Below are 15,790 nucleotides of genomic sequence, written 5' to 3' on the forward strand. Positions count from 1 at the left end.
GTGAGGCTCATACTGGGCGGTTTAAAGAATTCTATTTAAAATGTAGACGTATATGAAGATGACAGTAATAGTGTATATACATCTCCTTTGTCCATGACTGAGCCTGGAGGACCGTGGAAGTATACAGAAATAAAAGCAGATCTTAACAGCTTATAAGATCAGTAATGGGTCCCTTTCCCCTTCCCTGAGCTGGTCCTTCCCTTAATTCTGAATGTAGAGATCATCATTTTTGTCAGCATTACACAACCAAGTAAAATAACAACTAGGTCTGGTAAGTAAGCTGAATTTTTAAAAAAAGTTTTTATTTATTTATTTTTAAGTAATCTCTACCCCCAACGTGGGGCTCGAAGTCACAGCCCCGAGATCAAGGGTCGAGTGCTCCTCCGACTGAGCCAGCCGGGCGCCCCCAAGCTGAATTCTTTAAGATCATCTAATCTGATGACCGCTTCCACACCATAGGCGAACTCCAGCGCCATTTGCAAATGACCCAGGTGAGAAAAAAATATGTATGTGAAACAGAATATAGTGTGAATCATATCTAATTTTAAATATTTTAATTTATATAGTTTCACGATTATAGGTTGATAAGAAATCGTTTTCAGATTTAATTTCATTATAGAATATATTTGATAAGGATACATACAAACAGATTCATCTTTAATACACGCTGTTTTCCGGTGCGCTGCCCGTCCGCAACAGGCGGGAGCTGGGATAAAAATGTTTCCAAGTGTTGTGCTCAATCAGCCACTCTAAACAACCAGCACCGTAGAGATCCAGGTAATTCCACGCATTGCCTTGCCTAGAACAAGTAGAAATCTTCGCGTTTGTTTTTAAGTCTGTTTATTACTCTCCTATTTTAAAATCTGAGATACATTCCCCAATGTAAACAATAAATTTCAATCTGTCACACAATCAAAATGGATAAGGCCTTCTTGACAAACGTATGCCACCCGTGTTTTACTCATTGGAACCCAATCTTATTTTGTGGTGTAATGAGCCATCCGTGCACAAGAGACAGGAAAAGAAGCTGCCCGTAGTACCTGGTGGAACCTTCCAGAACTTCTCCCCGCTGCAGGTTTATTGTACACTTAAGAGATATCGTTTTGACTTGGTCTACTTGGTCTTAAAATACAAATATACAATGTCCATAAGCATAGAATAGTAAAGCCTAGCCTTCTGTATTTATTAGGAATTGCTACAATCCTATACAAGTACAATACCGTATCATGCCGATTACTAAACAGAGGAAGGTGGCTCAATGTCTGTGCCACGCTTCAGGCCACGTGAACGGGGAACAGAAGGGTGTTAAGCGGGTGACTGCATCTGGTTAGGCAGACGGTGTAAACTCTGCAATGCCTGTATACCCTGCTGAAATATTTAATTGATCTGGCGTTCAATCTGCTTAACATGAGAAGAATACGGCCCCTTTCTCATCAGCCTCCCGGAGGCAGGACTGGATGAACCCTTGGAAAAATGTAACCCAAACGAAGTCCTAGTTGCATTTCCTGATTCAGCTGTGCGAAATCAGCAATCCACTCTCTTTCTCATGCGGTCTATCCTTTCGGGACCAATTAGTCACTCGCGATCACAATTCGGTACCTCGTTATTTTCATAAATATCTGACTCAGCGAGCTAGATGGTGAAATAGGAAAGCCTATATACAATATTTTAAAAGGCATTCTGTGACCGTGTTGGAAGGGTTCATAGAAAAGTGAAGGATGTGCCGGTCGCTTCTGTGGATGTCACCGTAATGTAAACCTTGGCATCTTTGTATTAAATGTGCGCTGTTTCATACACTGTGCAACAGAGGAGAACAGAGAACCGCCATCCGGGGTGACGCTCACTGGCGCGCGAAGCTAAGGGAGTGGTTTTCCTGAGGTTTGTCAGAACGTCGCAAACAAAACAGAAATCACAGTGGCGGAGCGTCGCACGAGCCCGTGCCGGCCCCTGTCCTGCTCCCCGCGGTTCTCGCTGGGGCTAAATCACCCGCCACTGCATGATGCTCGTGTCCTTGCCGCCCGTGGAGATGAGGTGGCTGTCGCCACAGAGGAAGTCGACGTTGGTGACGTGACTGCTGTGTCCACTGTAGACGTGGCTAGGAGCCTGGGAAAGAAGGACACAGAGAGCTCAGCGCAGGGTGCCCCACGTGCAGTCGGAAGGAGCTAGAATTCTGCGTTCGCTCTTCCCTCACTCGGCAGCTCCGCCCCCTGTGCACCTGCTTTGTGCACAGGCACAGGCGGGTCATGGAGACAAGTGACACGGAGGCCCTCCCTGGACAGCGAGAGCCTGGCCTGGCTGGGGGACAGACACAGGCAGATGACTGCCCCGGTTGGGACATGTTCAGTACCGGAGGGCTGTACCAGGCGTGGCAGCCCAAGAGGGGAGCACCCAGGGGCCACGGGTTGAGGGTGAAGGCCAGAGGCCGTCAGGTCTGGGAAGGACAAGGAAGGGGTTCTAGGCACTGGTATTGGCTCGGGGGTGCCTGGTGAGGGGAGAAGCGTGAGGCCACCGGGCTTTGTGGGTGTGGGTTCTCCCTGGAAGAGCTCTGGGACAGCAAGATGACAGGGTCATGTCTGCATGTGCGACTGGCAGGACCACCCACAGTGCCTTTCTATCAGTTACCGGAGAGGAAGCTCAGGCCAGAACGCATGCGCCCCGGGGGCAGGGTCAGCGCAGAAGACCGTACCCTGAACTGTGAGCAGGGGTAAGAGAAGAGGTGCACTTTGCCAAAGTCGTCGCCGGTGGACAGGAGTTTTCTCTCATGCGCCCGACAGACAGCATTGATGTCGGTTCCGTCCGAGCCTTCCGGCCACACTCCTGAAATGAGCACAGACAGAGCACTGAAAACTCCGGAAACACTAGGCCACACAGCACGGGGACTGCCCTCGAGCTCTCAGGAAGACAAGACCGCTAGAAGCCCTTGGTTTTCGAAGCCAGCGCTGAAAGAGCGCTTTGTCTCAGCTCCGAGCCTGTCCGCAATCGTCTCGCCCTTCAACGCTAGTCCGTTCTGCCGCATGGGAGCAGCCATGGTGGGCTTTCTGGGCCACCACATCTTTTGGGGCCCCTTCTTGACTCTACAGCAGAGAGAGCGCCAGAAACCCCAGTTTTGGACCCAAAGCCTTTCCTTTATTCCCAAAGCGTCGGAGAGGAAGGCAACTAGTCTTCAGCCTGCAGTTTCCTAACTTTTGTTTGTTTGGGGTAACTCTTTATATGTGACAGTCTCCCCAAAGGACTTTTGGAGCCTGAACGTGCCTTGGTGTCTGCTCTCTGTGGCTGCTGCTTGCCTGGTGGCATTGGCAGGTACCGTGTCTGCCTGCCACGGGCCTGGAGCCTGGTCCGGGGGGCAGTGTCTCCTGATTACTGCTCTGGGACACGCTGTTGGTCCCGATGAGTTTGGATGTGAGAGAGCTGAATGGGCAAACGCTTCTCAACTGGCAGATGTAGCGTAAACCCCCCGGGTCCTGGCATTTATACCAGAAGATGATCAAATGCCAGCTCTAAAGAGATTTGTGCAATTCTGATAGACTTATTGACTTACAGTCTTACATAGAGATGATAAAAACTGTTTTTTCTTTTTTATTCCACGACATGGTGGTAATTTATTTGAGATCATTTATAAATATATTCTGATCTGAACTTAAAAATTTTTTTTTAACGTTTATTCATTTTTGAGAGACAGAGTATGAGCAGGGGAGGGGCAGAGAGGGTGGGAGACACAGAATCTGAAACAGGCTCTAGGCTCCGAGCTGTCAGCACAGAGCCCAACACGGGACTCAAACCCATGAACCGTGAGATCATGACCTGAGCCGAAGTCGGACGCTTAACCGACGGAGCCACCGAGGCGCCCTTCCGATCTGAACTTTAAAGGGAGTAGAAAATTGACAGAACCAAGACAATATAATAACTCTAACAAATGACAGATAGATTGAGCGCCATCTGGCCCATCTCTGCAGGAAGTCCAGCACAACCTCATGTGAGAAGACCCTGGAGCATTATGTCAGGACTAATTTCATGCAATAGGAAAGGGTTCAGACCTAAGTCCCCGGTTCTCTCCTGGCCCTTCCCCTAGGAGCCACAGCAGAATCCTTGCAGCATTCATGTGGCAGCAGAGGGGTCTGACAGAAGTGGGGGCTGTGAGAGGTCACCACTGTTAGAGAAATATTCTGAGAGCAGATCCCTCTTATGTTTGAACTGAATGAAAGGCACAGAAAACTTACCAAAGACGTGGAAACCCAAAGTGCAGGTGTATGTAGCCCATTCAATGTCTCTCGTGGCCTCCACACTTACGACTTGCTTACAAGCAGAGGGAACCCCTGGAAAAAGCAAATCCAAGTTTGGTGTCACCTGAGCCCGAGGCCCCTCTGCTCCGTGACCAGGGAGGCCCTATAGCCGCACCCCGTCCGCTACAGAGGCCTGTGGAGTGGGACCCTCTCCCCTTCTCGGCCCCTTGGGGGCTGTGCTCGCAGCGGGAACTGTGCCCAAGCCCTGGGGCCTCGGTGGAGGGGCAGGGCGGCACCTTCTATCTCCTTCTCTGGGTCTGTTTCCCGCAGCCTGGTTTCTCTGTCCTTTGGCCGTCTCCGTGCCTCCCCCCTCACTGCCCACTGGCTCCCTCCCCTAAACAGCTCTGCTGCCTGCTGCCAGGCCCCCAGCCACCCCCAACACACACACACACACACACACACACACACACACACACACACACACACACACACACACACACCTTCAGCCCTGAGTTAGTGATGGACACCAGTCTCACCCAGGTGATTCATTTATCCCTCAAATGGGAACTCACAGAGTATGAGACCATGTCTGAGAAGATTCTAGACCCCTCGCCGGCTTCTCAGAACTGTCCCCCTGCTTCTGCCCTGTGTCAGGCAGGGCCTCGGAGCGGCGGGGAGGGTAGACCGTGCTGCCGGGCCGCTGGAGGGAGGCATGGTCCTGGTCCCTGCTGGTTCCCTATGTTCCGGACCCCCCCCCACCGACCTGGGTCCTCAGCACGGGGAGGGACCTGGGTCCTCAGCGGCTGCCCCCAACCCAGTGGCCAGTGGCTCTCGATGCCTATGGCCTGTGTCTGAGCCCAGGTTTCCTGCCTACAAAACGGGATAAGTCTGGGGCACCCGGGGGCTCAGTCGGTTAAGCATTTGACTTCGGCTCAGGTCATGATCTCATGGTTTGTGAGTTTGAGCCCCGCGTTGGGCTCTGTGCCGACAGCTCAGAGCCTGGAGCCTGCTTCGGACTCTCTGTCTCCCTCTCTCTGACCCTGCCCTGCTCGTGCTCTGTCTCTGTCTCTCTCTCTCAAACATAAATAAAATCATAAAAAAAAAAAAAAAAGGATAAGCCTGAGAGAGCTATGGACTTGACATGTAAGTAAACTTTGGGGCATCACCCAGCGGGGTGGAAACTGGGCCTTCCTCACGCCCTATGACGCCCTGTGCTCAGCCCAGAGCTGGGCACACGGCAGGTGCCCGGCACACATCAGAGGGACACACGGTGCTCAATGAGTGCTGGCCCTTCTCAGACACTGCCTGGAGCGGTGGGGGAGGAGGAGAAGGGGCCCAGGGCCTTCTGTACCCGCCCCCCACCCCCCAGGCAGGGGAGACGTCACTGTCTCTGCCTTTTTGGAATGATGCCTTCACGAGGGTTCCTCTGGCTGTGACGGCTCTGTCCCCTCTTCTCCCACAGCGTCCCCCTCGGATGTGGGCCTCCTCCTTGGAGCCTTGCATCTTCTGCTCCACAGGGGCCCCCGTCTGCCCGGGCCCCCAAGTATCTCAGTGGCGGGAGGGACCTCAGAGGTGGTCCTGCCCAACTCCCCCGTTTTATGGAAAAGTTTGAAAACGAGGCCCAGAGATGATGCCACACGCCCAGGACGTAGGGGAGTGGGGTCTGCAGGAGACCCCGCTCTGGTGTCCGACTGAACAATCTCTGTGACCCGAACCCGGGCATGTCCCGGGTGCTACTCACAGTAGAGGATTTCGTAGTCTCCGGAATTGGACACGAGGAACTGTGAGTTCACAGACCAGTCCAGGTGCGTAATGAAGCTGGAATGACCCTGGGGGCGGAGAGAGCAGGGTGCGTGTCATTCGCCTGGGCTCCAGCACTGCTGCCCGGGGCGGGGGTGGGGCCCCCCCATCTCCGCGGAATCGCTCAGAGCGCCTACCGAGCACTTGCCGACGCGCGTGTACTTCCTCCCGTTGTCGCTGACCCCGTAGATGTAGATACAGTTGTCGTGCGAGCCTATTGCTAAGAAGTTCCCGTCTGCAAAAACATGCAGGGGACATTTCCATTGGTAAAAATAAACGCTTGTCAATTACAAGGGATGATGCCAGCTTACGTCACAGATTTAGGGGGAAAAAATAGCCAGATGGATGACTTCATTCAAAGAGAAGAGTTTACTTTTCTGGGAGTCCCATACCACTTGCAAAGCTGTCTTGAAAATCCGCCCCGACCCGATCTCCCCCCTAACTGATAACCCCGTCCCTGCCACTCCCACACGGAAGGAGACTCGTTCCCTTGGTGGCCCCCGGGGCCCTCCAGGCTGTGGCCGCCTCGCTCCTCACCACGTGCCAGACTCTCAGACCTCCGCACAGGCTGTTCTCACCCACCCCCACCCGGCAGGCGTCTCCTGCCTCACCTCTGCCTGGAGGGCCCTTCCCAGCTCTCTTCCTATAGGCCATCAGTTACCACTTTCACCTGGGTCTCTGGCCTCAGGAAGGACTAAGGAATCAGGCTTCAGAGCGTGTGTGGGGACACAGGGAGGAAGCAGCTCAGTGTGACCTGAAAGCACAGCCAGCACTGGTGGCTGACAGATGAACGTGCCACGTGTGAAGGCAGAGGGGGACCCGGAAGTGCTAGGAAGGAGACAGGCCTGAGCCACTAACCCAGAGGCGGTCAGGCCTTCCCGAGCACAAGAACCAGAAGGAAGGGGAAGGGAACCGCATGGGGGGTGGGCGACCTGAGGCCCCACGTGGGGCGAAGAGTGGCGGGGGCTCCGCACACTAGCTCGGGGGCCGTGCACGCACCCCTGCTCTCACTCAGCATCTGTCTCTCCCCCTACAAAGCAAGGCCCGTGGCGCCTCCCCACAGCGATTCGGAGGGTTTCCCTGACGGCATCTGTGAAGGTCCCCGCGGTCACCGGCCCGTCGTCAGGCTTCCAGGAAGGTTCCTGCCCCCACCTCCTTCATCAGATTTTCCTTCTCCCAGGATAGGGAGTCCTGCAGGCAACAGCACGGCCTGAGACCATCAGGAGATGGCGTTTCAGGACGTCCTAGGCCGGGGGCCAGCTCCAGATGAGGGCGTCGGCAAGACCAAGTCAGCCCGTCCAGAGCACAAACCCTAACAGAACGGAGGAAACTGGCCCAAGACAGCGGAGGCCTGGAGGAGGGCACCATCAGTTGCCGACGGTTCTCGAGAAGGCCGGCAGCTGCATGGGAAACTACACACACGCGTGATTCCTCCAAGTGACTGGGGCCCACAACAGTGACGACAGACGCTACGCGCCGATGAGAAGGACTACAAAGTTATAACTGTCCACATTCACACAGAGCCCACTATGTACTATTCTAGACGCATCCCGTATCCGTTTATTTAAACCTCATAAGCCCTACAGACAGGTAGGTCTGAGCACCCCCATTTTCAGGAGAGGAAACTGAGGCATCCATGGTAAAGTAACTTGCTCAAGGTCATACAAGTTTATGGAAGCTGGGATTCGAACCCGGGCAGTCCGACTCCAAAGCCCCAGCATCTCACTGCTAATCCTGGACCCAGCTCAAGGGTGAAGAGCAGCTGAAAGTAGTCTGCCATGTGAGGCGTTGGCGTGCTGGCTTGTATGCTCCTTGGAGATGATCGCAAGGAGCTCATCACCTGTTAACTCTGAAATAACGAGGCCTCTTTCAGAATGGAACCACTTGTTACACTTTTGGGCTCCAGCTCTCAGATTTAGACTATTCTACGTTCCTCATGTAAGTGGGAGCACACACTGTCTTTTTGTGACTGCCTCCTTTTGCTCAGTGTAATGTCCTCATCTGGTTGTAAAAGCAAGTGTCAGAATTTCCTTCTTTAAAAAGTTTTTTAAATGTTTATGTTATTTTAGAGAGAGAGACAGAGCTGAATGGGGGAGGGACAGAGAGAGAGGGAGACACAATCCGAAGTGGGTTCTAGACTCCAAGCTGTCAGCACAGAGCCCAACATGGGGCTTGAACCCATAAACTGCAAGATCATGACCTGCGCCGGTCAGATGCTTAACCGACTGAGCCACCCAGATGCCCCCAATTTCCTTCTTTTTAAAGGCTGAGTGACATTCTGTTGAATGGCTATCCGACATTTTGCTTATCCATCCATCTATTGATGGACACTTGGGTGCTTCCACAGTTTAGCTACTGTGGATAACGATACTATGAACATGGGTGCATGAAGCCACTTTGAGACAAGGGTCACCTGGTTAATGGAGAAAGGTTGCCCTGATCTGGCCTCGAGCCGTTATCTTTGCCCCGCACAGTCTCCAGTCAATGACTCCAAAACCCGAGATGCAGAATTACTGTAAAAACAGCTCTCTGATCCCCAGGGGATGGTCATCAAATTAAGTGACAAGAAATATACTCCCCAAAGGACTCTGCTCATGTTAGCAGGAGCTGCTAGATATCTGTGGGCTTTCTAGAAGTGAGTGTAGATGATGGGCTCTTGTACTTCACAGACACTCAACAAGAAAATGATGAGAAACACACAAAACACAGAAAAGGATGCAGAATATTGGCCAGAATGAACAGAATGAAATACGATGCTTAAAACGTCAAGAATGAAAGGCATCCCGAACTGAGTAGGCTCCTTCTCAACGTCGAGAAAAGGTTCCAAGTGGTATGTTTAGGGTGGGGAGTTATGACCTTTGTTCAGACACAAGAAAAACATGCCTGGAGGGGTTGCTCCTTCTACGACGTTCCCCGTAGGGACCAAGGACACAGCCCACCACCCCCGTAGGGACCAAGGACACAGCCCACCACGGAGCAGGGACCACTGTCAATCAGTTTCTAAAACAGAGGATTCGTACAGAGCAGTAGCAGTTGAGTCTTGGCCAAGTATTTCCAAAGACTAAGCTGCTATTTCCTTCAAAAAAATTTTTTAGATGTTTATTTATTTTTGACAGAGAGAGAGAGCGTATGAGCACAAGCACACACAAGAGGAGCAGAGAGAGAGGAAGAGAGAGAAAGAATTCCAAGCGGGTTCTGCACTTTCATGAGGCTTGAACTCCCCAACCGTGAGATCATGACCTAAACCAAAAGCAAGAATCGCACACTTAACCCACTGAGCCACCCAAGCGCCCCCAACTGGTCACTGTTGAAGGGCACAGAGAACAAACTCCTTCCCCCAGAAATTGGTAAACAAAGTAAAAGAAACCAGGCATTTATCCTGACTTTCCTTAATGAATGCTGCCATACTGTTAGGTAACAAAAGAGATGATAAGCAGTTTCTCTTTGCAGAAATATTATATTCAATGAGTGAACAAGAAAATTAACACTGGGAAAGCACTCATCTGCTGCCTCTTATGGATCTAGGCATTGGGCACCGACAGCTGCTAATATCACAAAACGTGAGACGAGCAGATGGGAGCCTCCCATAGAAGGAAGACGCCAGTACACATTGAACCTGAACAGCATCCAGACACTAGATCTAAAAATCACATTGGAGAAAGTACAGGGGACAGAGGAGCATGCTGAACGCCACCAGGGGGATGCACTCAGCAAAACCCAGAGTGGGGAAAACGCTACAGGAAGAATGAGTCCATTCCTCCAGCAAGTGAACAGGGCGCACAGGAAGAGTGGGGGTGAGAGGGGGGTCGGTGGGGGGCACAGAACAAGCACAAGGAAGTACGGGTTAGAAGGGAGTTCAGAGACACAGCAAGCCATTACTGTGTGTGAGTCTTTTTTGGATCCCAAATTATTTATTTAAAAAAATTTTTTTAATGTTTTTATTTCTGAGAGAGAGAGAGAGGGGGAGAGAGAGAGACAGCATGAGTAGGGGAGGGTCAGAGAGAGAGGGAGACACAGAATCCGAAACAGGCTCCAGGTTCCAAGCTGTCAGCACAGAGCCCGATGTGGTGCTCGAACCCACAAACCGTGAGATCATGACCTGAGCTGAAGTCGGATGCTTAACTGACTGAGCCACCCAGGTGCCCTTTTTGGATCCCAATTTAAACCGTTAAAAAAAAGCCAATTGAAAATTGGAATAGTGACTGGATAGCTAATGATATTAAGAGGCTGTTGCTAATTTGGGTTGAGGAGGTGACGGTGACCCTGTGTCTGTGCTAAGAACAAGTGGGCAGGACTTGTAGCTAGTGACCTAGGGAGGAGCCTGGCAAATCCTCTCCCCATACGGCAGTCGTAACGATGCTCGAAACTGACAGAAATAACCATTTCAGGACTCTGGAAATTGATCCAAGACACAAAACCATCTGAGGAGTGTTTATACTTTAAAAATTGCTGACTGTGGGGGCGGGGGGGTGGTGGCAGCTGGGAGGCTCAGTCGGTGAAGTGTCTGACCTCGGCTCGGGTCATGATCTTGCAGCTCGTGGGTTCGAGCCCTGTGTCAGGCTCTGTACTGACAGTGCGGTGCCCACTTGGGATCCTCTGTCTCCCTCTTTCACTCTGCCTCTCCCCCAATAGCGTGCACGCGCTCTCTCTCAAAAATAACCATCCGGGGTGAGAGCAGTAGGAGTGTGGGGTGTGCCTGCCTAGGGCTAGGGCTGTTCTTGCCCCTCTGGCTCGGCTGGCTCAGGGGGTCTGGCAGGGCAGAGCCGGCTGTGAGGACCAGGGGCTTTGTTTCCGGGGTCAAGCTCCTCACAGAGCCCTGGGAGACACCTATGCCCAGCAACCCCGTCGGCGGAAGTGACAATCTCCAGGGCGGTTGAGTGGAGAGGGCCAGTGGCCTGCGGTTCCTGGTGATGGGGGGCTGCATGCTGGCACAGGCAGGCAGGCGAGGCCGCCAGGGACCCGCCATCCTGGCCACGCTGAGGCTGCACAGAAGTGAACAGCGGGCAGACCTGGAAACAGCCCGAATCTGGCCACGCTCTTCCACCTGCACACACGACCCCTGGCAGAGGATGCGAGCCTTCCTGGCTTGACGTGTCTGAGCACAACTCTGTCCGGTCTTCCGTTCAAACCACACGAGGCTAAGCTGAGAGAGGAGGCAAGAGAAATGACCAATTCCACAGGAACAGCTGGAGATTCCCATCCCTCTCTCTCAGCAACTGAGAGAACAGTCAGACAGAATATCAGCAGGGACAGAGATGAACTGAGCAACCCCATCCATTAACTCTGAAGATTATCAACCCACTTCTCCTAACTGGCTTTTCTAGAACACTCCACCCAGGAGTGTGGAACACACATTCGTCTCAAGTATATCTGGACGTCATCCAGGATAGATCCCATGTTAGGCTATGAAAACCAGTTTCAATGGATTAAAGGTGATTAAAAGTCACACAAAATACATCCTATGGCCACCACAAAGTTAAATTAGAGAACAGGAAAAAATATGGGAAATCTCCCAAATATGTGGAAATTAAACAAGACATGTCTAAATAGCTTACAGGCCAGAGGAGAAATCATTAAGGATATTAGAAAATATTTTTAACTGAATGGAAATGAAAACACAATGTATCAAATTGGTGGGATGTGACAGAGGCAGAGCTGATGGGGAAATTTATGGCTGTAAACACATCTACAGCAGAAAGGAAAGGTCTGCAATCAGTGACCTAAGCTTCTACCTTCAGAAACTAAAAAAGAAGAGCAAACTACATATTATTCAAGCAGAGGATGGGAAAAAGTAAAAATCAGAATGAGAGAAAAAAATGAAAAAAGAAAAATCAACAAAAACAAGAGTTGATTCTTTGAAAAGATCAACAAAATTGACAAGCTTTTATAGCCAGACTGACCAAGAGGAAAAGAGAGAAGATGGAGTTTCCAGAGTCAAGAATGAATGAGGAGGCCTCACCACCAACCTCAGGAAAATTAAAAGGATTATGAGCAAATATTATGAACGACTGAATGCCAACACATTATGACAACTTAGATGAAATGGACAATCTACCAAAGCCAACTCAAGAAGTAAACATTCGGAGCAGACTTACAAGAAACTGAATTAGTAATTAAAATCCATTCCATATCTCGGAAAGCCCAGATGGTTCACTAAGTTCACATGAGCTCTACCAAGTATTTAATTAAGAAATAATATTAATCCAGGGCACTTGGGTGGCTTAGTGGGTTAAGTGTCCGGCTTCGGCTCAGGTCATGCTCTCACGGTTCGTGGGTTTGAGCCCCACATCAGGCTCTGTGCTGACAGCTCAGAGCCTGGAGCCTCTTTCGGATTCTGTGTCTCCCTCTCTCACGGACCCTCCCCTGCTCATGCTGTCTCTCTCTCTCAGAAATAAATAAAAAACTTAAAAAAAAAAAAGAAATAATATTAATCCTCAAGAAACTGAAAAGACTTGGCACTGTCACAGCAGCAATTCTACCTGTATTGATCCACAAACTCAACATAATCCCTATTAAAATCCCAGCAGGCTTTTTAAAATTACAAATGGATGAGCTGAATTGTAAAATTTATACATGAATGGTGAGAACCTATAATGGCCAAAACAACTCTGGAAAGGCACAGCAAAGTTGGAGGAGACAGGGGCGCCTGGGGGGCTCAGTTGGTTGAGTGTCCCACTTCGGCTCCGGTCATGATCTCGCAGCCCATGGGTTCAAGCCCTGAGTCAGGCTCTGTGCTGACAGCTGGGAGCCTGGAGCCTGCTTTGGATTCTGTGTCTCCCTCTCTCTCTGCCCGTCTCCCACTTGCACTCTGTCTCTGTCTCTCTCTCTCTCAAAAATAAATAAACATTAGGAAAAAACCTCACTCTGAAATCATGGTCATAAAGACTGCGTGGTCCTGGCATGGGATAAACACAGGGTTTTTGACGGAAGCGTCAAGATCATCCGACAGGGAAAGGATTGTCCTTTGAGAGGCTGGTGCTAACGACAAGCAGAACGGATGAAACGTTTACCTCTGGCAACGCCCATGGGTCCACTGCACGTACGGGCTAAGTCAAACACCGTTCTAAATGGAAGGAGCAGGGAAATGCTTCATGACAAGTCTGACAGCAAAAGCATGACTCATCAGAGAAAAACGTGAGGAAATGGACTTCACCAAAATTGAAAGCTTTTGCTTCGAAAGACCCCGTTGAGAAGGTGAAAAGACAAGTCACACACTGGGGGCAAATATTTGCAAATTATGTATCTGGGAAAGAGCTATAGTAGGNGAGTCTGACAGCAAAAGCATGACTCATCAGAGAAAAATGTGAGGAAATGGACTTCACCAAAATTGAAGCTTTTGCTTCGAAAGACCCCGTTGAGAAGGTGAAAAGACAAGTCACACACTGGGGGCAAATATTTGCAAATTATGTATCTGGGAAAGAGCTATAGTAGGGGCATCTGCGTGGCTCCATCAGTGAAGCGTCTGAATCTTGGTTTCAGCTCAGGTCATGATCTCACGGTTTGTGGGTTGGAGCCCCATGTCAGGCTCTGCCCTGAAAGCACGGAGCCTGCTTGGGACTCTCTCTCCCTCTCTCTCTGCCCCTCTCTGGCTTGTGTCCTCTCTCAATAAATATATAAACAAACAAACAAATAAAAAACATTTTTTAAGAAGAACTTACACGGAGACTACAGAAAGCACTGCTATAACTCAAGAGTAAGACGCCCCTAATTAAAACAACAGGCCAAGTATCTGAAAAGACGTTTCACCGAAGATAGAGGCGTGATGGGCAGACACAGGAAAACATGAGCATCTCAGACAGTGGGGGGGGGGGGGGGGGGGGGGGGAGGATGTGAATGAAAACCGCAATGGGATACTGCGTCACCCCAACCAGAAGGGCCGTCCTGAAAGCCGCAGGCACTGCCAGGTGTCATGGAAATGCAGAGAAACCAGACCCACATGCATTGTCGGTGGGAGCGCAAAACGGTGCAGCCTCTCTGGAGAGCAGTTTGGCACAGTTTCGTAAAACACTAAGCACAAATTTACCGTGCAGTCTACCAACCCTACTCCTAGGAATTTACCAAAGAGAAATGAAAACAAGCGACTACAGAGACATGTAATGAATGTTCACAGCAGCACCATTCACCACAGCCCGAACCTGGAAACTACCCACGTGACCGCTGACTGATGGAGGGAGAAACACAAAGAGGTACATCCACCGAATGGAGTAGTACCTAGCAATGAAAAAGGAATAAACTACGGGGGCACCTGAGTGGCTCAGTCGGTTAAGCTTCTGACTGTGGTTCAAGTCATGATCTCACGGTTTGTGAGTTCGAGCCCCACGTCGGGCTCTGTGCTGACAGCTCGATGCCTGGAGCCTGCTTCGGATTCAGTGTCTCCCTCTCTCTCTCTGCCCCTCCTCCACTCACACTGTCTCTCTCTTTCTCCCTCTCTCAAAAATAAACTTAAAAAAAATAAAGAGAAATAAACTACTGATATATACATAGCAACATGAATTAATCTCAAAAACAGTATTCTAGGTAAAAGAAGCCACATGCAGCAGGCTGTGCGGTAGATCATTCCACTGATATGAAGCGTCCAGAAAAGACAATTTACAGAACAAAACACCAGATCAGTGGTTGCCTAAGGCTGAGGGGTAGGAGTAGATATTAATTGCTAAGGGGCAGGGGGGCATCTTTTGGGGTGCTGGAAAAGTTCTTAAATTGGTTTGTGGCTACAGCTGTACAACTGCATGAATTCACCCGAGTCACTGAGTGTACTCTTACTGTGGGTAAAGCACCGTCTGTAAATTACACCTAAATAAAGCTATTCAAAAATAAAGAGGCTTCATCCTGTTAACATACACATACAGCAATATTAACAGATGAGAGGCCAAGCTGCCTGGGAACTGCTTCAAAACCACCGGGGAAGGGGCGGCGGGTGGGGCTCCGCATGAACAGGATCGGCGGGGCGTCCGTGACTTCTGCAGCTGGGTCACAGGGACACGGGGATTCATGACGCAAACAGGTCTGGTTTTGTCTACGTTGGACATTTTCCACAATAAGGAGTTAAAAAACAAACGAACCCAAACACAGTGACCCACGGGAGGGACACCGCCGCCTGAATGCCACGGTTCTGTGTGGTATAAACTCCCCTGCGGAGCCTCATGAGGGTTTTTCCCTAAAGACGTCTAGGCGGCATTTCCCCAGGCTGCTGTAGCTGTGGCGGGCGGCGGGCGTGCTAACCTGGGGAGTAGCGCATCACGGAGAGCTGCTCGTTTCCGTCCGTGTGGACGGTGACCAAGTCTTTCGTGTCCGTGTCAAACACAAACCACCTGTTGTGAACATGAGAAACAGCACAATGAATTGTTTGGTGAGACAAGGAAGGAAGACTGACAGCCGACAGGAACTATTAGCAACTATTATTCTAAGGGCTTAATAAGTACTCTTTGCAACAAGGATGCTTGTTACCGACTTTAATTTAAAGGAAAGTTCCTGCACATGAGCATTTCCTAAAGAAAGCAGCAGCACCCTGGCTTCCCCTCGCAGCGATTCCGTTCCAGTGTGGCGACAGGTCCTCAGTGTCTGCATTTTGTCACTTACATGTAAAAGGTCAGGGAGCCCCGGGCAGGGAAGGTGGACCCACACCTAACGCCGGGCCCGTGGCCAGAGGGAGCGTGAGGGGGCTGCCTGCACGGGCTCTTACCCCGAGAGCAGGCCTGGCAGCGGGGGGTGGGGGGCGCTGGGAGAGCGTCGTGGTGTCTGAGCGTCCGCGAACGGTGGCGTGCACCGGC

General features: G+C 50.8%; 1 protein-coding gene across 2 annotated transcripts in view; it reads right to left on the reverse strand.

The window, feature by feature from the left end:
- Positions 1 to 823: 823 nt before the first annotated feature.
- EML1 (EMAP like 1) overlaps positions 824 to 15,790 on the reverse strand; it is a 76,027-nt gene continuing 61,060 nt past the window's right edge. For both annotated transcript variants that reach the window (XM_077780910.1, XM_077780912.1), the window contains 6 exons: positions 15,243 to 15,331; positions 6,158 to 6,255; positions 5,962 to 6,049; positions 4,218 to 4,313; positions 2,687 to 2,817; positions 824 to 2,103 (listed from right to left, as the gene is read on the reverse strand). In XM_077780910.1, coding sequence (XP_077637036.1) covers positions 1,978 to 2,103; positions 2,687 to 2,817; positions 4,218 to 4,313; positions 5,962 to 6,049; positions 6,158 to 6,255; positions 15,243 to 15,331 — 628 coding nt within the window. In that variant the 3' untranslated portion in view covers positions 824 to 1,977. The remainder of the gene's footprint in view (positions 2,104 to 2,686; positions 2,818 to 4,217; positions 4,314 to 5,961; positions 6,050 to 6,157; positions 6,256 to 15,242; positions 15,332 to 15,790) is intronic.

This window comes from Crocuta crocuta, unplaced genomic scaffold (assembly GCF_008692635.1).
Source record: "Crocuta crocuta isolate KB4526 unplaced genomic scaffold, BGI_CrCroc_1.0 scaffold299, whole genome shotgun sequence".
Taxonomy (NCBI): Eukaryota; Metazoa; Chordata; class Mammalia; order Carnivora; family Hyaenidae; genus Crocuta; species Crocuta crocuta.